The sequence below is a fragment of the Orussus abietinus genome, unplaced genomic scaffold (assembly GCF_000612105.2).
Source record: "Orussus abietinus isolate OABI.00-Male unplaced genomic scaffold, Oabi_2.0 scaffold13, whole genome shotgun sequence".
In the NCBI taxonomy this organism is placed as follows: Eukaryota; Metazoa; Arthropoda; class Insecta; order Hymenoptera; family Orussidae; genus Orussus; species Orussus abietinus.
The window spans coordinates 618675-643711 of NW_019394887.1; the positions used below are offsets into that span (position 1 = coordinate 618675).

The 25037-nt window shown below is 51.3% G+C and overlaps 1 protein-coding gene across 1 annotated transcript; it reads left to right on the plus strand.

The window, feature by feature from the left end:
- Positions 1-4848: 4848 nt before the first annotated feature.
- On the plus strand, positions 4849-23699 carry LOC105698818 (transcription factor Sox-19b). Its single transcript, XM_012423404.1, has 5 exons — positions 4849-5190; positions 8078-8340; positions 15584-15778; positions 19286-19443; positions 21724-23699. Exons 1-5 carry the CDS (start codon positions 5186-5188, stop codon positions 22264-22266), a joined length of 1164 nt encoding a protein of 387 aa, XP_012278827.1. The 5' UTR covers positions 4849-5185; the 3' UTR covers positions 22267-23699.
- Positions 23700-25037: the final 1338 nt, after the last annotated feature.

A 25037-nucleotide genomic window follows, 5' to 3' on the forward strand; every position in this document is an offset into this window, starting at 1 on the left:
TCGCGATCGATCGCTCGATACGTCTTTTCACTGACAAACCCAGGGGCCGATCGTTTGATCTTCGTGCGACCGTGTGTCATGTACGAATGTCACGAGCGCTCGAGTCCTTCCGAGCAAGATGTCGGGACGGGGTTAAAAATAGAAAATAACGAGCACTCCTCCTCGCCAACTTGATTCCGAGTCATGTGTATTAACACCGAGCCATTCTCATGGATTTCGGCCATGCAGCACAATTAGCGATAACAAAAAACTCAGAAGTGTCACTCTGGACCCTCATTACTGGAGACTACCATCAATCAGACTGGAAAAAAATTCCATTTCCTGTCGAAACGGTACCCGACGTAGAAAAACGTCCCAAACAAAACTTCTCCATCATCTTGCGGGGGACAACTTTTGTTTGAACCATATTTACATATCGTCAGTGGTTTCGGCAGAATTCCCACCCATTGGTGGGTGCTCCGACTGACAGTGTCCCATCAGCTTCTCATCAGCAGTGCCCAAGTAAATGGAATTCTATTAACTTTCCAGCATGATAGGGACTCATTGAATGTTAAACCGAGAAGAAATGCAAACGCAAATGGCGTATACCGGATTTACGAGTCAAAGGTCTTACATCAGAAGGTGGCCGTGTCCAGGTGTGAATTTGGTACGGTTTGCAGGAATTACGGTAAGCCAGGTTTGCGTTGGCTAAACGACGGCAAACAAGGAGTAGAATCCGCCTGAAGTGGTCTTGCCGTAATTAGGACGGACGTTTAGTTAAACCATAGCACGTGCCGGAACCCCAGGGGTATAAACGCGCTCCAAAGAGCATAAGAGCACTGTGTGCTCTCGGAGGGACGCACATAATGCCCGGAGCCGTATACTTCTCGCTTATTACTTCGAGCACTCGTCTCCTGCTTTTTACGTCGGCAACATCGCCGTATTGTCGGCCGACGACGTCGTCGGCGTCCTCGACGTATTCCAAGGAAGTTTTCCTCGACTCCGGACTCGCGCAGCGTCAACAGGGCTCTTGCAGGGGGTCCCTTGCACTGTAAAGAACGCCACACCATGGAGACGTTTTATGGGAAAATCGATACAATCGGTCCCGAATGCGCTCCACCATCCTGAGATACGCCATGGATATTATAAATAAATTTTCGGGCCTTTAACCAAAAATCCTTGGCCAAGTCAGTAAAATTTCTGTTTTTTCAACCGTATGGACAACTAAACGTGTTTCCGTGACAGAGGGAATTTTTATCGCATTCACGGGGGTTAATTGCGTTAACTGGCAGGCATCTAATGCTAATTAATTCGCAGCAACGCGATTCCCTCTGAGCGCGTATGACTTTTTTTTTTAACACCGCGGTACTCGCTTTCGGCATGAGGGAACAAGGTGTAGAACATTAATCACACCTTCAGGGCGAGAATTTTCCGCCTGGTCTGCTCGAATGACTGTCGGCATCGTATATATATATTTTTTTTTTCAGGGGCTTGGCGCCCTTACGGGAAAGGGTGGCGAGATGAATTGCAGGCCCTCGCAATTTGCAGGCATAGTGTTTCTCGACGACCAATCGGAGAGGGCTGGAGCACTCAGGCAAATTGAACTTAAGGAATTGAATCCCGTAAGACCTCTAACGCTTAAACGCGCGTCATCGATAAAACGAAGAGGACCGAAGGGCGATTAAGTGCGTACGCTTATGCGTACTCGCGTACTTACGATCGCCGATTACCTCTAAGACTTTACGACTGGATAGTTTCATAAAACCCCACCGAGTTTCCGGATTAAAGCTGGATTCGAGGGAGCTCTCTCAAGGGGAAAGATAAATCGCCATCTCCAAACTCTAGATTTGTTTCTCCATTGTACAACGTCGAATTTCATCCCACCCTATGTTGGAAAAATTGGGGTCCCCTTTCTTCGCACCCTTAAATCGGTTTTAGTACCGAATCCGCGACCTCTTCTTTCGACATCTTAGGCATCGACCTTTCACCTGACGAAAAGAACACGCACCCTTAAATCGAGCCTCAAGGAAGCCTTGAGGGTTGTTCCAATCTGCCTTCCGGTCGCAAAAGTCGGGGTTGGTGAGCTCCGAATCCGCCTAACGTATGTTTGATGTTAAAAATCAGGACATTTTGAAGTACGCTCTTAAGGGTCTGTTATCGATAAAGGGTCGCCTTGAAAATATACAGGCGATTATTTAGTGCACCCTCCATTTCCTTTGACAAGCTGCCAAGTATCAGAATCCCAAATGGAGCGCGAACCACCCTTAAAGATATATTCTCAGCAATCTACCACCTCGCGACAGGATTATCAATTTTTATTATCAACGCAGAACAATTCCGTCGATTGCGATAAATCCGTGAAATTTAATTGAAGTTCCCATAAAAGCCTCTTAGGATCCCTGTATTTTTTTTTTAAGAGAGAGAGGGAGAGATCGTTCCTTCGAGGGGGTGGAAAGTCAATGCCCGGAGGTGTGGAAAGAAGTGGCCTAAGTCCAGCAACCCCTAGAAGTGGCTCGAGGCCAGCGTGAGATTTACACTTAGCGAGTTATCGAGTGGCTCGCCCCACGGAGGGTGCACCGTGTCGATGCGCCGACCCCTCGGCGGCATTCATCCCCTGCCGAGGGTGAGTCGAGCGAAACAAAACATATTGTCCGAATTTAATTGCGAAGGGGGACATTAGATATTCATACGTTGCGGGCTCCATGATGCGTCTAACGATATCGGGCCCCCTCCGACATACCCGGGGGCTCCCTCCTAAGTAGAGCTGCCAACTTTTCCGGCAAACGCGCTAAACAACAATACAGGGGCTACTCCGCGGATTACTGTTCAACGTCTCATTCACGAGAAGCCATCGACACTGCACGCAAACAAAGGGAACTCAAAATTAAAATGCAGAGTATAACTACAGAAATGAAATTCCAAACTGCACGTAGAGCCGCGGAACCATTTTAATTGAATTCATATGATATACTTATCTAAAATGTAAATTGCCATTTTCTAGTTTAAATGAGAAACAAAAGAACTACTTTGAATTTCCCATTGTAAATCGCGAGCAAGCCTGGTCGGAAGAAAACTTCGCTCCGACCTCCCTCGAATCCCGGAGGTTCTATGGACGAGTGCTCATTATGTCTTATAATAATTCCGTCTTTGCCGTTTCGGAGGCAATGGGGAGCAATAAGCAATCGTCGATTTAACGAGGAGGATCGAGCGCGCGATAATCCCGGGTTAAAAAGGTGCGGGGACCAGCGACTCGGTCCGTGGAAAAACAAGGGGTAGTTCCGTCGGAGACGGGGTTGGTCCCGGGCGTCGGAGCGGGAGGAATCGACGCCGACGCAGTCGTCCCCTCCGGTAATTGGCATCGCATTAACGGCGAATAAAGCGATCGCATTGGGCGAGCTCGTGCGAGCGAAAGACGAGGAGGAGAACGCCTGGCCGGTTCAGGATCGTTGCCGACGCCTCGTAAACCCCGATCAACGCCCGGCTGCGTTGCCTACGAATTGTCGCCCCTTACGGGCTCGCGATTCGATTTCGGTTCCGTCTTTCCACCAGGGAGAGACATTATGCAGAGTATGCCAGTGGAAGCGTCACCACAATATAATGATTAAATATTTATAAATATTTTCAGGTTTTAATACACACAGAACGACTTTCATAACTCCTTAAAGCAGGGTCTACAAATCCATTGAGGAACGATGCTCTCTCCCACCGCGTTTCCCTGAAAGAATATCAATTTTAGAGTAGAAGTGAAAATACCTTCGGTATTTTTTTTATGGTAAAACGTAAATATAATATAACTTAAATATGTAAAATATAACCTGGGCGCCCTTCTAAGTCCGCAGGGAAGGAAGAAAGGGTAGGGGAATAAGGTTAGAAATTCCGTTAAGGAAGAAAATAACCCCCGGGATCGACGAAGAAACGTGGATAAGACCTCGCCTATTACGTATTTCCTAGGAGGGAGTCGTAGAAAAGAACGAGAGAGTTCCAGGTCGTAGTGGAGCAATCCGGCGGGGCGGGTCGCGCGACACCGCGACACCTGCGAGGGCACAATGCGGAGTGCGGGGGCGAAAGAGGGAATGAAACGAGAAAGTTCGGGAGAGGGGGGAGTCGTGGAGGCGGTCGAAGGAGCCCCCGTCGGGAGGAGGAGGGCGCAGCTTGGAAAAGTCACTTATTTCCGTTCCGGGAACCATTCTCTAGCCGGTGATACCATCGCCTTCTGGTCGCGTCCACCCACTGCGCCCCCACCTGGCGGCGAACTGGCAAGGCAACGGTGCGGTGGTTCGCTCGGCAGTCACCGGTGTCGCCACTGCTCGCACCTCAGAGTGCGCGTATCTCTGTCCTTCTCTTTGGGTTCCTCCTCCCAGGAAAATAAACGCTAACGTGGGCTTAGGAGGTTACATTATATTAACCATAAAGTGGATTTAAATGGTCACTGGTCAATGGTTCCATAGTAAAAGATCAAACCGAGAATTCTACCGGAGATAAATCTCAGCAATCGAACCGATCACCCCGTTCTCGATCCTCGCCATCGGAACCCGAATTCCGCGAACCCGCGGAATTCCAGCTGAGTTTCCCACCTCGCGAAGTGGAGCTCGCCTCTCCCACCACGTACTCCGTGGCCGCGTCTTGAGTCCCACCTCCGGCACATGCGCGCGCCCGCAAGACGGCGCGCGCTCATTGTCCTCCGCCGGCCGCGGGCTCGTTACCGTTGGATCGCGCGCCGGCCAATCGGGAGGCTCGGCGGCGGCGGCCGACCAGTCGGGCCACGCCCACCGCGCGCGGTGGTGGGGCAGGCGGCCGGGGGGCTCGCGCTGCCGCGCTCCGACCGCTCGGCGCACTCGGAAACTCATCGGCCCGAGAGCGCTTTCTCACCGCGACTTTTAGGTTAGATTTCCCTCCGCGCCGCCCGCAGTGCCCCGAAACGACTCGCCTCTTACGATCTCACGTTCCGAGGTATGACGCGCTGTTCCCGGCGACCGGAGTGACCTCTCACCCGGATTGTGATATCTCGCGGTGTGACAGTGCGACGGACCTGGTCCTTCCTCTAGTGCAGTGAGCACGCGGCTTGACGCGGTTTGAGGTTAGGGGCCCCTGCCGCGGCAGGGACCGCCAAGGAGGACTACTTCCAGATCACCGCAGGAGAGACGCGAGTCTCAACCACGGCACCAAAATTGACCTGGACTTGCACCAACGCGCCGCCGGCCACTTTATGAGGTTAGTTTAACCTGCCCCCTCCTAAGCCTCGAATTATTAACCTTTACGTTTATTCTCGGTATATACGGACTCGACTGCGCTTCCGAAAATCACCGTAAACGTATTTTCCCTAGTGCGCAGAAAAAATTATTCCATGAGGGGATTTTCAAATTCACTCGAGATAACCTCAAAATTTATTTACCGTTGTTAAATTCTCGCAAGAGTTGTATATTAAGTCGCGGGATAATTTGCGTGTTATTTTTTCGGGAATGGAATGTAAATGTGGCTGCCGTGGATACTCTAGATTTAAAATTCCTTCTTGGAAACGGTTCGTAAAGGCTGATGTAATTTGCGACTTTGTTGCGTTCTACGTCTTAGATTCGTTTGAAGATCCGATCAGTTAATCCTTTGTCGTAATATCTGGAACGTGAAATCAAGAGCACAGTTTCTGGGAATATCATTGAGCATGCATGAAACGAATTTCCGACATTTCTTCTAACGTATTCCATCGGAGCAATGGATATTTATTTAAGTGAGCCAATTTTTTTTTTTGTTTTTCCCCTGAATGTAGGCGACACATTTTTCCGCACACATCGGAGGACGCATTCTTACCCACACATTAGGCGACACATTCTCACGGCACGCATTATGCGATACATTGTTATGTCTTTACGCAGTCGGCGCAAGTACGTAATTAGCACTTTTCGATTCGACTCGTCCGCAAATAGCCCTTTCCTTTCCCCCCCGTGGTTTTGCTCGGATGCCTGCTTTGTTTACAAATCCCAAGGGACGGACGCCGCCGGTCGACGATCCGCAAACCGAGACGCCGACGTCCCGGCGGGCGTCGCGCGGCGAGAAATCTCGGCGGTTATCAGAACGGCTTATCAGAACGTGCGCGGCAGATACAATAGCACATAGGTCTCCCCTGTAATTATTGTATTTATTGTATTTTAAGAGTGGTCAATTAAATTCCCCCGCACACCTTTTGAGGCCCCCGTCCACCATAGACTCGACTAACCGGCGTCTTATCAACCTACGGGGAGATAAATTATCACCTGGAGGATAGTCGAACCCGGAAGATAATAGGATCGACGTGAAGGATTTTTTTTTGCAATTATGTCGAATTATGATCCGACCGACGGCAACTTGTAAATCGTATTTTTGCCTCGCGAGGTATCGTCCTCTTGGATTATCGACCATTTTCCATTGTGCACCACCGTGTTTAAGATTAATGATTTTTTGCCATTTTAATGGGAAAACGTCGATCGATTAATTACTTCGTTGTCAGTCCTTGGACTTTGACGAGGATATTCGGGATTCGAAGTCGACGAGGACGAGGCTTAATTTCGAGGCTCTATCGACGATTTCTGATAGCTTTGAACCCTTCGGCATGTCAATGGGAATTTCTGCGGCTCCTCTGTCGTTTCCTCCCCTTTCGCGATTTCCATTTCTATGCGTTTTCCCCCTTTCCTTAAGTCACTCCTCGTCGGGGGTCCGTTTTACCTCGTGCGAGTCCTTCCTAAATAGGAGAGCTAATGAAAATCATTAGGGCGATCTCGCCCTAATGTCGCCATTAATTTCTACAGTACAAAAGTCCACGATCAAATACGAACGTCAATGGTTATTTTCTTCTTAAGAAAATAATTCATTATGTATGATTCAGGCAACAATACACATGTCAATAAGTGCATGCTACCTCCGAAAGTCAGGGGGGGGAGAGGAGGGGCTCGCACTCGCGCGGGTCATCATTCGCCTCGCGACCGCCGGACCGCGCGGATCGGGAGCGCGAGATGCGCGGCTAGAGGGTAATAAATCGCGGGGGGGAAGGAAAGAGAGACGTAGAGATATAGCCCCGACGATTCGGGGGCAAACATTCAATTAGCACCTCCTAATCCTCCCTCGACAGGGCCGGCCTCCCCCCCCGTTGTCAACAGCCATTACTTCCAGCATCTTCCACGGGAACGGTTCCCCAGGTCCCCCGGGCGCTCTTTCTCGTCCCTTCCCCTACTCTTGCCGGTTCCTTAACCCCCGCGCACAGTATACACGTGTATATACGGATGTGTGTGGACGTGTATACGTGTGTATACGTATCTATTAATCCTCGGTGAATGACACTCGAGGGTGGAGGCTCTCTCCCGAGGGCGAGTCTAACCCTACAAAATCGTAACTACCACCTCGAGGGGGACTCCCTCGACCACTACAGGTTTTTTTTTTTTTTTTTTAACGAATCCTCAAGGAGATATCCCCGGTAATTGTGTTAGTTGGAGTGCCGGAGGCCTTGCGCAACGCCTCCACCGTCGTCACCCTCTAGGGGCGCTTTTCTCTCCTGAGGGGGAGAGAGGGGGCACGCACCCTGAGATTGGTTAATGGCTTTGATACGAGGAAAGGATTTGATTAATTTGCTTATGAAGCGGGCAACCGCGAAACGGGGCTGGGGGAGATTTTTTTCATTCACCGGGTTCCTCAGCCGTCCTTTTGATCGGGGGGGTCCCGAAATTCAAACGGGGGTCTTGAGCTTCTCTCGCCCTTCGCTTTTAGCGGTGCTTTAGCGTTTCAAATTGCAATTTTGGATTTAATGGTCATGAAGGGCGGTTCTATCTTGATTTTTATTTTTATTTTTTTTTATCTGCGAGGGAGGTTAGAGGGCTCTCGTTTTTTACTTTCTTTATTAGCATTGTCTCTGGTAGTCGTTGAAGCGCATTAACGCGGATATATGCAACGATCAGTCGTAGCGATTTATATCGCGTGCAATTAAATCGAGGTCTGTACATTTGTACATTGTCTTTCGTTCGTCGATGGTGGAAAAATTGTGCACCCGATTTTCCTGGGAAAAAAAAATATATATATTTCGTTCTTGTTTTCACGTCACGATTTGGGGAGTAATTGTCGGTTGGTGTTTTTTTTTTAGAGCCGGCGGCAACATGTGCGACGGCGCCTTCACGGAGACGCTGCGCGGCATGCAGGGTATGTCGGGGGCGTCGCCGCCTGGCGGCGCCGGCGTCGGCCCCATGGGCGTCGGCCTGGGCAGCCCTCTGGGGGCCGCCAAGAAGATGCAGGTGGACCACATCAAGCGGCCCATGAACGCCTTCATGGTGTGGTCGCGACTGCAGCGCCGGAAAATCGCCCACGAGAACCCCAAGATGCACAACAGCGAGATCTCAAAGAGGCTCGGTGAGTTTTCTCCCCTTTACATATGTATGCATATATTACCGTATCTCCGTATGAAATTCTTAAACTGGTTGCCGCAAACTTCTATCGCGTATCGTTATGGACGTGATTCACGTCAGCGGTAGTCAGGAGTAGAATTTAAAAGGACGTGAATTCACGTCAGCGGCAACCAGGGATGTGTTAATTTTCTCGTCGAATCGTGGAGAGCGGGAGGATGATAAACTCGTATAAAAGAGAGGGATGTGCGGATGTATTTGTGGGTGGGTATTCTTTCGGCGGTGGACACGCGATTACGGGTGGTTGGTCGGATTTTTATCCCCGGAATCGGTCGCCAGGGCGATGCACACGGCGCTAAGGTATTTCCGCGTCCTCCTTTGGTATTTCCTTAAATGGCCGAGGGAAATCCGCGGGGATTTTCTCCGCTCGGCGTTCCCTTTGTGACCCGTCGGTTTCTCGCCTTATTTTCCCTCCCCCCCCAGCTTCCTTTGCTTCCGTCCCCGTAGACGGCGAATAAGGGACGCGCCTTCCGCACATGCGCAGACCGATATCTCCGCCCTCTCGGCTCGCTCCGGTTCCGCGGCTTCCTCTTGTCTCTTATTCGCATATGGCTTCCGGTCGCTTCGATCGTACCGATTGTCAATGAGGGGAATTATTTTTTTTTTTCACTCGGTGACCGAGGCGTCAAAAATTGGCATCTAATTATCCGCGACGGTCGGGTACGTTGACGTTCATTCGAGTCGGGGGAAATTTTCATTTTACCGATTCTCGATTACCGGAATGATTTCCAGGAATCGATTGGTTCATGACGGGATATTTCTGGGGGCTGGGGAAATTGTCTTTTGGCCTTTGACGTTGACACGGTCCTTGGGGAGAATTTGTGAAAACGGGACCATGGGTAATCTAGCGGGCGAAATTCCTGGACAGTTAGGGACGTGCACTTCCTCGTGGTCGGAGCCAATTTCACGTTCTAACCTTCGGCAGGACCCTACATCCTTCGCAGAAAAACCCAGGACGACGACCTTGCCCCCGTGATTTGTGGGTCGGCGTAATAGCAGGGGCAATCCCGAGGGGCCTCCTCGGTTATAAATTCGTCCTAACGGTGTCGGGTGGTGACTTTTCCGAAGGAATTTCTTTCCTTTCCTTTCTTTTCTTTTTTTTTTCCCCAACGTCAACGGGGATGCCAGTTTTTGCTCGGGCGGAAACGTTGGCGATTTGAATACCGCCTTCTGGAGTGATCACCTCCAGTTTGCAGCGCTTTCCCCTTTGAAGGCTGGAGGTAAACACTTGGAGGAGGAAAAAAAAATGGGACGCCAAGGTTTGCCGAGAGAAAGGGAAAAAAAAATTAAAGGGTTGGCTTTGTACCGTGATTTGTTAGTTCTTATGGAGAGAAGGTAACGCCAAGGGCGGACCATCGGGTCGTAAATTGACCGTAATAGGGTGTACCCTCCAACCTTTGACTTGGAATTTTTTTTTTCCCCCCTTTAGCTCTCGTTTCGTTAAAGAATCGTTAGGAATAATGAAGAGTTCCGTTTGACGCTTAGGTTCGCTTCCGTTTGACGCTTAGGTAGGGAGTACTCGTCCAGGAAAAATTGTCTAAAAATTGTTTGCGGTTCAATTAGACCGAGATGCCGATCCCCGGGGGGTGGGTTTCGGTACTTATCCCCTGTGGTACCTTGCACGGTTTGTTGGTACCCCTGCAGAGATTCTCACCAGCATCCCGCTGAGAGGGAGGCGGTCAAGTTTAATCTGGTTATTGGTAGTCCCTGTTAACTGGCAGTGTTAAACGACTACCGCGATTACCGACCGCTTTTTCGTACCATTGCCCCTTTAACGGGGACACGACCCCTCTCGTTGCATTCATTTGAAACGAAGTTCACGGCCTCAACTAGGGAATTTCCCCATTTTTTGAGTGGCGCCAAAGAAGCTACCATTTTTTTTTTTTTTTTATTAGAATTTTCTCCCTAGCAGAAGTTCTATCGGACTTCTGGTTTCCGAGATATTCGACGACGAAGTCGACCAATCCACGTGAGGCACTTTTAGGGCCAGAAATGTCACCACCTGATTATCCTCGAATATCCCGGAAACTATCGATATGACAAAAATTTGCTAGAAAAAATTTCGCTCTTCAAAAAAAAAAATCATGGTTACTCGTGGGTTATTTGTTCTCCTTTTACGTTGAGATCGCTTGGAAGGGTGAAATGTTTTTCCACCTTTTGTTGTTGGTTTTGTTAGTACTCGGTCGCGCTAGTCTGCGGAATTGTGCCGTGCAATTTTGCTGGAGTGCTTTCAAATTAGAAGTCGTCCCGCCGCCGATTGTCGACCCGGCCAAAGTTGAATCTCGGTCGGAAGGCTGACTCGTTATGTGCGAATTATGGGCCACATTCAATATAAATTACGTGGCGCAATTAATTTGCAACTACTAAAACGTCTGGGATTTAAGCCCGCGTCCTTCCAATTACCTCTATGCTCGTTACACGTATAAATGCAATTTCCCCGCGCCGTGGAATATTTGAAAATGCCTCGAGAGCGCGGATTGCACGTCCAGTGCACCTAATCAGCAGAAGCTTTGAAAGTACTTAAAAAAAATATAAATAATTGACATTTGTCGATTTCTCGGGGATCCATTTTTTTTTTCCTCCCAAGTCTCGATACGTCGAAATCGCTCGGAGCGTCGCGACGCGGGGCGCAATTATTTCCTCGTGTTTAGTCGAGGACTTAGCTACATCCCCTGTCGAAAATACCCTCGCGCATTGTTAGGTGGCGGGAGGGAGAGGGAAGAGGACGCCGACGCCGACGCCGACGCCGACGCCATGGCGAGGCGGGCGCTCGAAGAAGAGACACCGAGCAGGAGGAAGGCAGAAGCTTTCATCGTAATGAAGTATTGTTGTCCTCTCGAAAGCTCGCGGCACTCAAACCGAAAGCCGGACGTCGGGATCTGAGATTTCGCGAATCCAAGTTCTCCGATAAAGGTCTCCTCGTCATTTCGATTAGTATAGGTTTAAGAGGAAAAAGTGTCGGATAAAAATTCTAGCTCGCGAGGGAATACATCTTTTATGTTCTATACACTTTTCCTCTAAAACCGTTGATTCTCGAGGAAGGGAAGAAATGAAATCTTGAAAATGGTGAGAATTGATATATGGCGCGCGGACCGCCGCGGTCTTAAACCCCCCGGATAAATCGCGATTACTTAACTAAAAATACCTGGAAAATTCATTACAAGTCCGCGAATATTTCGCTGGAAGTCACGATCACGTATTTCGGATACGTGGAGTCTGTCGGGGAACGTTTTCGTGAGACTTCTCGCCGAGAAAAGCGGAGGACGCGTGGGTCCGTGGAAATCCAAAATGGCGGCGGGGGCCGCGCGTAAAAGGGACGTAAAAGGCGCCGTAAACGGGGCACAAAGGGCTGCATGGTCGCGTAGGTGCGATCGCGAGAGGCTCCCCGAGTGTAGAGGAGAGAAAAAGAATATCTCTCTTTCCCTTCCCCCCGTACCCCGACAACGGCGCAGGGGGCGGCGACGTTCGCGCAGGACGATCGACGTCCACCTCCAACGGACGTTCTTCCCCGCGGCGCCTCCCGGGTGGAGGTAAAGGGGGGGGAAAACGTGTCTCTATGCTCGGGGCTGCATTGTCCGCGCGTAATAAAAAAACGAAAGGGAGAGGGGGGGAAAAAGAAAAGAAAGGGAACCGCCGTAAAGGCGTCGTCGGCCTCGGGTTTCGCGACGTCGCGAGAGCCCTCGAGAGATGGCGGCACTTCCGGTCCCCGGACGGGCGTGCACCTCGCACTTCCGGGGGTGCTTTTCTATTTGATATCTCATTTATGCATAAATCATAGCGAGGCGTCATTTCCTCGCCTTATGGGCGAATCAAGATTTAATTCTACCGCCCTCGGTGGGTCGCTTAAATGACAATAATTTCATTGAACAACCCGGGAATTTTTCAGGGGGGATTTTTTTTTCTCTTTTCGATTGTTACAAGTCATTCGTTTCCCCCCGGGGGTGGGGGGTCACTTCTTCCTGATTCTTGCGACGGAGGCGCCACCTCTCCGCCTCTCCCGCCATCCATTAATTAACAGGCTTTGTAGTTTTAAACGATGTTAAATAAACGGCATTGTGCGCCGGCGAAAGGACTGAAAAGCAGGCGGCATTGTGCTTTAAGCTCGGTTGGTCCCCGAAAGCCAGGAAAGAGGGGGTAGGAGGGAGGGAGGAAGTATTGCCCGGGAACGCACCTACTAATACCGCGAGCCAACGCCACACCGGCCCCCGGGGGCCATTGTTCTAAACAAATACGGACCTTTTCAGACGAGAAAACCTCCATCGATTGGATAAGCCCCGAATATAAATAGACGTCCCTTGTCGGGGGGGGATGACCGCCGATGGATTCCGCAGATCGATCGCGAACGCGACCCCCCGCGAAGGTGCACCTTCGCGGGGGCACGTGGTGACCCCCTCGAGATTTTAAAATAACTATAGGGAAATTTTTTTAATAAGTGAAATTCCACGGGGGTGTCAGGACCTTCAGAGCAGGTGCGTTCGCGTTGTAAAGTTAACTGGAAAATTATCGAGATGAATTTATTTTGGGGGGTGGTTCTCACCCTGTATTCCGTGTACATGTCGAGCAAGGAAACGGGCGATGTACACCTGGGATGTTTTCCTTGTCGGTGGGAAAGTAACGTCGAGTACGATCCCTTTCCCTCAAGGGGGGGTGTTTACCCCCGCCCACTGGGGGGTGGTTTTCGTCACGAAACTCGGAATGCGCGCATTGTCCGCCGTTTCGAGCCAACGCGGGGGGCGCGACTCTCGCGATTATTCTCCCTCGGCTACGAGGAGGAGCGAGGCCCGTTGCATTATGCCTCGCATTCCCCCGGACATTCCGCCGCGTTCTCTCCGCGCCCCGGTCCCGATATGTCCGAGATCTCGGGGGGTGTCACCGAAAAACCCGACGTGCCACCCCCTGGAGGGGGGTCATGTGATTTCATTTCGTAATGGGAAAGAGGTGATTACCCGATCCGAATTAAGACATTACCGACGAAGCGTCGCGACGTCGCGCGTCCGCGGTCTGGCCCCCACGGTGGGGTTGGGGGGCACGGGGGCACGGGGGGGGTGGAAAGTTGTCCGGCGGATTGTTTCCCCAAGAATTAATTACCAGTTGTTGCGAAACGCCGGACAAAGCGGGGGAGAGAGAGAGAGAGAGAAGCCCGGCATCCAGCGCCGCGACGGTGGCGCCACCGGCGGGCCGCGCGACCGCCACTCGTCCGGAGTGGAACGACACGGAACGGCACGGAACCGAGCGGAACGGGGCGGAACGGGACTGAGCGCGAACGCGGTGCTCCGGTGGCCCGGGAACAAAGGGGAACAGAGGTAACGCCGGCGGCGCCAACAATGCTCCGCCGAGACGCCGTCGAGGCGCGGAAGCGACCGTCTCTGGAATCAAACCACCCCCCGGAGTACTAGGGAATTTTCTAGGGAGGAAATCTCGCGAGCGAAAATGCCGTCCCCCCTTTTGGGGCAGTGCAAGATGACGCCCTGAGCGGCTAACCTCTTGATCCGCGACGCTGGATAGATGTTCCTTTTTTTTTTTTTAATTTTCTTTATCACTAACCTCTTAATGGCATCTTCATATTTGAAACGCAATCCACGGTGAATTACTTGGTTTACGTAAGGTAGGTCGGAAATCCTCGAAAAACGCGAGATTTGGGGAATTTGTTTGGGATCCAAGGTATATGGCGGCCGGCAGTCGAAAACGCGCTCGCCTCGTGGGGGGCATCTCGACGACTAAGGTCGACCCCTGCCTTTGCGTCCTCTCGAGGGGCACCCTCCGGTGCACGCGTTAGCCGTCGCTCTTCGCGTCGGTGAACGCCGCTCTCGATTCTGCACGACCGAGTCTCGCCGTAAAATGGCAATCGCGCGATATCTGCCGCGTCGTTGGAGACGACGGGGTGCACGGGTTCCTGGGGAAGATCGGCTTCCGAGACCGACCGCGACCTAACTATCGCCTGATTAAACGATCGCCACGGGATCGCGGAGGTTCGAACGCTCACCTTTTATTTTTCCTTCCCCCGAGGAGAGGAACCGCGGATTAATTAGTAACGAATCCTCCGGCAGCGTTGATCACTTTTGGGATTTTTATCTAGGTGATTATTTCGAAGGAGGAAACTCCGCGGCAATGTTTCTCTCGTTAATCCGTGGAAAGCATTCCGCGTAAATGTCCCCGGGAGGATTTAATTCCCCGCTGGGAGGAAAAGTGCCCCCGCTCGTCTCGTCCCATTTTGGAGGTTAGGATCTCGAGGGTCGCGTCCCTCCGCGTTTCCCGGGCCGGGCGTCTTTTCCGCGGGCATCGACTCGCGATTTACGTCCTCGTAGCCACTTGGACGTGGCGCGAGCACAATTACGACGAGTAACGAGACGGGGGAGACGTTTACAGCGAGAGGGGAAGGCATTTCGCATTTGCGGGAAGACTGCCGCGACAGTTGCCAGACGCGAGACCCGGGGTTTCTCTCTCTTTCTCTCTCCCTTCGTCCTCTTCCTCCGGGACGCGCTTCCCCCGGGAACGGTGAATGGGGGGCAGCATCCAGCGCGCAGCTGCACTCGATGGACCACGGGAGGAGGTGTGGTCCTCCTTCGATTGGCTCCCGACGTGGGAGTCTCGGCTCTTGGGGCTGTCTAACCCTCTACGGGAAAATGCCGGGGATTAATTTTCGGTCGGCTAATTGCAACTCGAGGACCGAGGCCGCCTTTCGACGGCCCTGATGCATTTATCTTCATGAACACTTGGGGGACCCGTCTCGAGGGCACCGGGGATTACTGACTGCTAGACTACCGAGGATCTTCTCTTTATACCAGAGCATGGCGTTCCCCTGCCCTGGGGTTCAGTCAACACCCGGTGATGCGACGTTCTAACCTGGTCACGCTCCATCGTATGCACTTTTGGCCAAATTAGAATGAATAGTTTTTTTTTTTTGGTTCACTTTGGGACGATTGCCCTGGTTTTTATCTCTCCTCACTTTACACCGAGCGTTGAAACGTGCGTTGAAACGACGCATCGCTAGGTGTTACCGATGCGGTACCCTCGTTTATGCGCATCGCAAGTGACGCAGGATTATCATCCTTGAGTAGGCTGGGCTAGATTCTTTTTTTTTTTTTTTTATTGACCTCGCCCGCGGATCTCGTTTGCGTTTCACTTTTTGTTTCATCCCCAGTGGTTTGACTCGCGGCCCGGTAATCCTTGACTCGCGTGTTACGTTGCAGGTGCCGAGTGGAAACTCCTTACCGAGGACGAGAAGCGTCCCTTCATCGACGAGGCAAAGAGATTACGAGCCATGCATATGAAGGAACATCCGGATTACAAGTACAGGCCTAGAAGAAAGCCGAAGACGCTCCGGAAGGAGGGATACCCGTACAGCATCCCGTACCCCAGCGTCCCCATGGACGCCCTTCGAGCCGGTGAGTTTGCGCCGTCAGTGATTAATAAATCAACGGACAAGTCGATAGATAAATGCATCTGGGATCTCCTGGGACCCTAAGACCAGTCGCGAGCTGCATTTCGTGCAGTCGGGGATCGTAGGCGACGATAAGTCGGCGTCGATCTTGGGCTCCAGCGCCACGTGGGTGTGGACGCTGCTGATCCCTTCTTCCTTGATCTGGTCGCGAAGCGGATTGAGATTCTATACCGTGGTGGGTTTCTAACTCTCGAACTAGAGCCTCTAACTCTCGAGGAATGAGTCTTCCGATTCGAGACGGCACCCTAGATATATCGACAGCGATCGATAGACGTCGGGCCGGGAATTTAGACAACTCTTGTCGCGGATGAAACTCGCCAGGGCGGATACCGTTTACGACCGTGTGTAAGCTAAACCTCCCTGAAAGGAAGGAGAGAAAGGGAAGGAAGAAAAAAGGGGAATCCCGCGCTGGCTCGCTCGCTGCCGCCCACGCCAGGGTCGATAAATCGGAGATCACGAGTAATCCGCGAGTTATCTCGGGAGGATAAGTGTCGTCCCTTAATCCGGGGTAGGATATTAACGCGCCTGGGTCCGCGTTTCCAGCAGAAGGAACCCCCGCGACAGGGCACTCGTTTAACGCGAAATAACGCCGCTGTATTCGGCATCTCTCGGGATAGAGGAAGAGGGGGAATGGCACATCCCGGGGGGGGGGGGGGAGTTGTTCGCAAAAGCAGCGGGCAAATCGCCGGACACCTTAAGCCGGTACAAAGTTGCAAATCCCCCCGATAATGCCGTCGTTGTTGCCGGCTCGGGGAGAGCTCGGTTTTACTACCCCGTTTCCAGGAGGCGGGTGTACGTAAAGTGTGGCTTAAAGGTGTGGCACTCCGCCCAATTGGATGCCGCCGTTTCCCGGGATAAGCCCTGTTTATAGGCAGGAAACGTGGATCTTCGCGATGGACCATTGGTCGGACCCCGGATGTGGGGATGAAGGGAAAAGGGACTCCGCCATCTTGGAGGGATGATGGGGTTGAGTGGGGTCAGGCTCCTCGATTTTAAGAGGGTCGGGACGAAGAGTGACCACTTAGATGATGGTTCGTTTGGTCGGTCGGAATGGTCACCTATGGATTGTCATGTGCAAAATGGTCACCTATGGATTGTGATGTGCAAAATGGTCACCTATGGATGGCGATTAGCAAAATGATCGCCTATCGATACACGCGATGAAAATCATCTACGGATGAATGGGGCGGAAAATGATCATATATTAATGGTACAGGGTAAAATCGGTTAATCGATGGTTAAACGCCCGCGAGGAGTTTCGACGACGTCCCAGGACGACTCCTCGGGACTCGCCGACGTCGCGGCGACGAGCCGGGAAAATGCCGGGGACTGGAGGGGAAAAACCGAGTGGCCGCTCGCGTGAAAAAGACCTCAACGAGCTCGACGTGTAGCACACGCGAGGAGAGAGGGGACGGGGAGGGAAAAGTTTGAAAAGGCCCCGCTCGGCCGATGTCACTTCGGACTGCCCGAGGCACTTCGCTTTCAGAGATACCGGGAGATAGAGAGGGTCAAGTGGCACCCGATACGCACGCCGAAGGACTCCCTTTGACAGGTGAATTTTCCATTCGATCGAGCTGCCAAAGGGTGAACGGGCACCCACCGCGTGTCCTATACTCGACTGTTCACCAACAGCCGCGACATCCGCTAACGGCGGGAAATTTCAAATTCTCCACGGTCAGCTGTATTAATTTTAGGACCCGATAGGACCTTTGGAAAATCAAGTTAGGGGGGTTCGTCGAGTCCCGAGGACCCCGGGTGCGTATAGAACCCTCGAGTCGCGCAGAATGTTCTTGGCGCGGGTCACGCGACTCTTCCGTCGCGCTTCTCTTTGCGAAATAACGTCTCCTCGGTGCGTCGCGACGCGTCGGGCCGGACACGATAAGTCTTGGCCGCACAATCGTGGGGGCCGACTTCCTGCATAATTCCCAACCCGCTAAGACAATTCCATAAATAATGGGCCCGCGACAAGTTTATGCTCGCGTGCGTCCCGCCAATGAATTCCCGAGCCGTTGGATATATTTTCCCCCTCCTCTCGTTGCCGGGAATCCGGCGCCGTTTAACGCCGCTCTGGCAAAATCCGGTTTTTCATCCTGCAGCCCTGACGAGAAACGCGAATCCTTGGAGCTCCTTCGCCAGGAGACGCGTCCTTCCCTGGCGAAGCATCGGGACGACCTCCGTTTCTGATAAGAAGCGGATGCGAGTACTAATTCACTCTTGGACGTCGGATTAATCACTTCGCCACTCCACCGAAAGAGTCTTAATTTAATCAATCCATTTAACCAGGGTGTCCTAAACGACTCGTAACGTTTATCCTTACCCGCTGGGTTTTTGGCTAGCCGGAGAAATTTTGATAAGGGACCCATTTGTCCATTTATCGCCACGGTGGAATGGCTCGGAGAGTGGCGTTACACCCTGGCGGGGATTATTGCTGGTGCAATGGTGCTCTCAATGATCCAGTTACGTTCCTTTTCCTTTTTTTTTCCCCCCTTGGGTTGATTTTTCTCCGGGGCTCGAGGAAAGGACTCGGACAATGCTTCCGGGTCGGCGGGGGCGAGTTAACTCGGTCTTTGTCGGCTGGTACTCAGTTTTAATTACGGGAGAGCAAACAGAGCGGCATCTGCCTTTATCTCCGAGGCCCTACCAAATTACGCGAACAGATGTCCAATGAGTCGTGCCACGCCGTAGGGTTTGCGCGGATTTGTTTGCCCGGCGCGTCTTCTCGTTGTCTCCCTTTATTTCGCGCCTAGTATTGTCCCGGGTCAGAGGGAACATGGCCGAACTCTGGCTAGCCCTAGGTTTCCGAATTAAACTTGATAACTCCACGGAAAAAAATTACACTTGCACTTTTAGCAAAAAAAACAGGGTCGATAAGGTGTGTCGCTCTTACGTATAGAAACCGTGAGATGCACCTGAGTCGCGCGTATGTACTTGGCGCGATACTCTGTCGAGTTTCTTGTCCTGTGGGAATCTCGCGATCATACCCATCTTCGATGTCAATGATCCATCGGGGTTGGCAGACCGTCTTCGAGTAACCATTGTCCATCAATGGAGGGCCCAACCGGAGGAGAGACGTCCTGGAGAATCCATGGGGCTATTTTTCATTCCGTCTCGTCATCGGCCTCGGAAGTGCCGTCAGTTTCGATCTCCGCGACTCCGAGGATATCTCGTTAAGAGTCCATCAATATCCGCGTGATTGACGTCCCTGTGTCATCGGTGGAGGCGCGCGTCTGGGAAGGGACCGTTTATTATTAATGCCGCAAATTCGAATGGTCCTCGCGATTATGGCCTCCCCCTGGGGTTACAGGTAAAAAAGAGAAACACAAGAGAGTTAGGATGATTATCGGTCTTGGCAAATAATCATTGATTATCGTCGCTGGGAAGGAAATAGGTTATGCTTTGGACTTGCTGGAGGCGAAAGTACTCAATGTCGCAATTGCACTTTCTGTTGCAGGCATGGCTGGAGGGATGGGACAGGCAGGGATGGGGTCATACTATGGACCTGCAGCAGCTTATGGGTCTCTGTCGGCAGCCAGCATGGCTGCAGCTGCAGCTGCAGCAGCGCAGCAATCCGCAGCAGCGATGTCAGCCGGACTAGGAGCTCCTGCACAGGTGAGTTTGGCCGAAAAGATTTTTCCGCGGTAATTGTTCAACGTGAATCTTCAATATTTCGGAAATTCACAGACAGAGAAAATATGCAAATTGCTCATTTCTCTCCTGATTTCCCCTGGACCCGATCTGCCTATCTCGCCGTTGATCAGCTTGATCGCCGAATATCTCGGAAACTCGCGGAGTTAGGGAATCGTTGAAAGGAGGTTTTCTCCCCGATTTTTGACGAGGAATGCGACAAGATAGGATTTTTCGATCTCGGTCTTGCCGATTAGGATGGCCGACCTCTCTCGCGGCCACTTTGCGCGCTTCTTCTCGGTCCCGGAGAAACGGGTCTTCCAAATTAACTCGTGCCACGTCATCGCCTTCGTCTATTTTCTCCCGGCACACAAAACGCGGGAAGCGAGGAGGATGAAAGGGAACCCTAACCCCGGGGAACATCTCCTGGGCGAACGACAGGTGCCTCCTCTCCCCTCTCTCTCTCTCTTTCGGCTTTTAATCCCACGGAGATCGGCCAGGCCGAGCTGCGAATTCGCCGCGCGGTACCTCGGCCCTAAGAATTCCGCAACCGTCCCTGGTAGCCAGTCCGCGGTCTCTTTTATTCTCCTTCTCCCTCCCTTTTCCCGAATACCGAGATGGCATCCTTCCCGAAGTGACATTCCCCCAAAATGGAGAGAAGTCGAAATTAATTAATAGTCTGGAACTTGCGTGAAGTGGTTCCTTTGAAATCTCGAGACCTCTCGCTTGCCTGACAAAAGTGACGTTGCCTCGGGATGGATGTCAAAATTAATATCCAAGAATTTTTCCTGAATCGCTCCTTCGAAACTTGAAGTCGCGGAATTTTTACGCGACATCCGGGGACGAGGGAGATCCAAGGATTTTCATTTCACTTTGAATTTTGACGCTTGACAAAACGCTCGGCAAGGATCGCGATAAGGTCGAGGATACGATTTTGGATAATGGCGGAAGGGCGTGCACGGTTTTCTATTTATTTTTTTTTTATTTTTTGGGGAACTCGCGAGATGACGCCGGGTGACAAGTCCAGGGGGGGGATTTCGGCGAGGACCGAGGAATAATCAATTGGACGTAGAGGGACGAACGAACGGCCGGAGAGCCAAGACTAGAGTAAATCATCGGGACAAAGCCGCTTAACGACCCGACAAAGGCCCCGCGGCCTCGCACCATGAATTATAGAATTAGGAATATGCCGTGGCTCGCGTACTTTTCTTGTTTCTGCTCTCCCAAGGGACCCCATGGACCCCACGGACCCCCCGGGACCCCGGATTTATAGCCATTGGCACCTTTGTCCGCGAATAAGATCGCCCCTCCGCCGAAGACGGTCCTGCGACTGTTTTTTCTCCAATTTCGAAAATCGTCCTCGCCTCTTGCTACTTTTTCTATCCCCCTTTGGTCCTTTTTAATCCGCGGGGGATAAAACCTGGTGGCAATTTTTCTTCCCTTCGACGGGGTTTCGGGGACCCCCGTTTTCTTATTAAGTATTCATAAAATTCATTGAAACTCCTCGGAAGAAGATTACGATATCTTCTTCGTCGGCGTATTGATAAGTCCTTCGAGAGTCTCGGAACTCCTCGAGGGAAATATCTTCATCCAAATTTGGTGCGGATCGTTTCGTCGCGGCATCTTGTAGAGCCGCGACCAAGGCAATTACGGGAACCGATTTTATTTCCACCGAGGGGGGGGAATCGAAGGATAAGATAAAGAGAGGCTTAGGATATTCCTGGATGTCGCGTCGGCCTCGGGGAGCGCAAAGAGCTCAAAGAAGAAGGTGTCGGTAGCGGCCCCCCGTTTAACCTTCGATTATAATTAACGGCATGACTAAACGCGCTCCGGTAGCGGGCCGGATCGCAGCATGGGGCGCTTTAATTATCGCGAAGAAAGGCGCGATCTCTTCTCTTACCTTTTTAGTCCCGGTCCTGGGTCCGGGACTCGCAGGAGTTAGTCCTGGCGGCCCATAAAAGCCGGCCCCGAAAATGCGGCCCATCTGGGACGCATCCTCGAATATGAGAGACGACCAATAAACAAAAATAGTTTCACCTACCTGCGATATCCATATGCAAATACGGCGGCCCCTCGAAATTTCCGAAGGCCCCGCGGCGGAATAACGAGTCCGCGAGAGTTGTATTTTAATGTCCGAGATCGCGCCCAGAAGATATTCCCGATTAATCCGCGAGGGAAGTTATCCGGCGAGGATTGACCGGCAGTTTTGCCTCCGGGAAGTTAACATTGACTTTAACTATCAACTTGTCATTTTTGCATTTGCAGGTCGTCAGCTCGATGGACGCGATGAAGTACTCGATGGAGGCGGACAAGTACCGGGCAGCGTACATGCCGCCGAGCACCCTGGCCATGAGCATGTACTCGGATCCCAAGTACTTAGACTCGAGTCCCAAGTCCTACCTGGACCGCAGTTACCTGGATTCCGCAAAGGCGTACTTCGAGCAGTCGAAGCTGTACATGGACCAGAAACCGTCGATATCGGCGGACTATGGGAGACCAAGCTACGAGCCGAACAAGTTGTACGAAGAGTCCAGTCCGGGTGGAGGTGGAGGCGCCCCGACGAGGTCACCGGCTGCGGAGTCACCAGACGCCAGCAAGCAGGCCGAAAGAACGGAACAAGGCTCCTCCAGCGCTAGCTCGACCTCCACCTCGTCGGCAGCGAGTCCTGGAGTGTCCTTGCCGACGTATTACCCAGGACCTGTGCAGGCCAGCGGGCTCCTGGCCCCGCAGATGGGCCAGTACCCTGGCTACCAGACTGCCCCTGCCCCAGGAAACGAGTTTCGACGACCCCTCACCGTCATCTTCTGACCCGACAGAGCCTAGCTCTGAGCCATCCTCGAGGAGTATCGTTCGGCCTGATTGCTCCACGTGGGACCAGGTCGGAGTGGCTCGCTCGTGGACAGGTGAGGGCTCGATGGTCTCCTCGCACCCTGGTGGGATCGGCGGTGGCTAAGAGATCGGCTTCTCTTTCTCCCGAGAAGAGATGCCATCGGGATGGGCTGAAGAGTCGGAAGACCCCGTCAGCACCTGGAAGCCTTTCCTTGGAATTGGATAAACGGATACCAGGATCCTGGGACACCAGGTCCAGGTCCTGCCTCCTCGCCAGTACCTTTCGTTCCGATCCTCTCATCCTAACGCTACGTCCGATATTCATCTCCAGAGAGCTCGCCAGTGAGATATTCCAGGTTGATTTCAAAGGATGCCAGGGGTGCGACGAATCAATAGGTACGGAACTGTTTTTACATTTGTCCTTCCGTTCCAGCAGGATTTTATTTTTATTTTTACTTTCAACCTGTACGTCAAAGAGATCCTACGTCCTGTTCGCGTCCCACGTTGCGGTCGTCGAATCCTTCCATTGGACCATTGACACCCAGCTGCAGACATCCGGTCATCTGTCTGAAAGGACCTTATATATGTTTCCTTGACAAACTCACCCGCAGTTTGTAATTGTCAATCACCAATTTTTTTTTTTTTACTTTATTTTCTAATTTGATTCCCTACTTTGGATAATGTCCTAGGAGGTCCTTATCGGACACATTGCGAGATCTCTGCAACTCTGGTGTATAAAATGGGTCTCTGGTCGGGGACAAACCGGGATCATTTTTTTATGGGACACTATGTGTGCCGAAGTATTTATTTCACAGGCCAGTACTTACTTAGCGGCTCGGAAAGGGTTATAAAAAAAAAAAATGTACATACTCTTCGTGTAAATAGCATAGTCGAAGGACCAGGACGCGTCGTAGAAGATGTCGAACCTCGAGATCGTCGAGGTGGATGGCGACTTTTTTTGTTATCGCGGACGCGCGTATATATGTATACATATACATAGTCTTGCTCGGTGTAAATAGATCTTACGTATACATATTACAGTTAGCTCTCGTTATGCATACCGTCGTTGTAAAAGGATCTCCCTGTCGATGAGGTGAAGTCGATCGGCGCGGCGCAGTACAGGAGTGCAATAAGGACACTTTTCCGCCCGGGCGGAAATTTGAGGAAATCTGACCATCCCATGTAACAACGAACATTGATCATTTATTGCCGTAATGGTCCGACATTACCTCGGGATGAAAATGCCATTGAACCGAAGAAAAATGTTTCTTTCTCGTTCCTCGCAACCCGCTGACGTTTTGGAAGGCTCGTTTTTATCATCTTATCAATCGACCTGAACTCTTAATTTCTTCTATTTAATTTCCACTTTCAAATGGAACATCCCAGGATCGGTAATTTGCGGACTTTTATTTTAGAACGCCAGGAGTTTGTTTTTATCCTTTTGACAACTTACGACGTAAATCGTCAATTTTTTTTTTTTTAGAGATTGTTTCTTGTTGTTGGATGTTTTGTTTGTTCGATGATCGGGTCCACTGCGCCGTCTCGCTGTATATTGTATTATACAGAAGTCGAGGGTAGGATAAGAGCGTCTCGTTAACCTTCCAAGATCCCATGGACCACCTTCGGATCTCCTAGGGATTTAATGTCGATCCATGGGGAACGTGGCTCACATCGAGCCTCGTTTTACGGCGTGTGTAACCTTTCTACTTGTATCGTTACGATATGCATTAACTTTAAACGGTTATTCGAATATCGCACACAGACACGCGGACACGCACACAGACACACACACACACGTTACATACGAAAGATATATCTATAAATATTGTACCGTAAGTGGAGATTCAAATAAAAATTAAGTATTATCCTTCGAAACCCGAGTCGGTGTTCTGTGGGAGAAAATGTGTCCTCAGAGGAGTGTTTGATATGCATGGGTGTCTTATCGGTTGTTTCAGGGTGGACGAGACTAAAAAGCGGACTCTAATGCCGAACATCGATTTTTAATTTTTTTACGACGTCTTCCGACACTGAAAGTAACGTGTAAGTACGCGTTCAAGACCTGGGTGTACACAGTGTGTGCACCGGATTGGGTGAAACGCGAAGGCCCGCTTTAACGCATTTAACGACACATTGTGGAGGGTCAAGGGTGTTTTCGTTAATGCATGCAAATGCCTCGGACAAATGATCGGGTCGTTTTGTCGCGTCGGCCGATGGACAAATGTCTCTTGCCACGAGTGGAGGGCACAAAAGGGTTTTCGGGATATTTCCTACGGATGTTCCCGGGCGGCGCGGGAAGAGGGGACCCCCTTTGTATAGGGAAACCTAAAGAGTCGAATTCCTTCGGCCTGGGAATATTTCTACGAGCGGAACAATCCTGAAATACGACAACCCGCCCTCGCGAGGTAATATTTCGAGCTTCCGTGGACCTCTTTGTGATCAGCTGCAGCTGCGATCTCGCGCCATTCGGTATTCGTGCCCGTGGACACCTAGGAAATCCCTAGAATCGTGTCCCTAGGGATTATATGTATATGTATGAAAAGCTCACTATAGGGAACTTTTCTCTCCTAGTTCTTTCATTTGTTCCTTGGTTACAGAAATGAGGTATGTAACGATTGAATTATGTTTCACTTTGTTGGACTGGCCACCTTCCGCTCTGGCGGCCATCTTGGAAGATCCTCTCGACGAGAGGCGCCTCGTATATAACGAGAATATCTTGGAAAAGGAATGCCGGCAATTAAAAGTGGAGTTCG

Bases quoted from the DNA above. Each gene is read 5' to 3' on its own strand.
- LOC105698818 (XM_012423404.1), top strand. The intron at 8,341-15,583 runs GTGAGTTTTCTC...GTTACGTTGCAG, and splicing joins CGAGATCTCAAAGAGGCTCG to GTGCCGAGTGGAAACTCCTT. The intron at 15,779-19,285 runs GTGAGTTTGCGC...TTTCTGTTGCAG, and splicing joins CATGGACGCCCTTCGAGCCG to GCATGGCTGGAGGGATGGGA.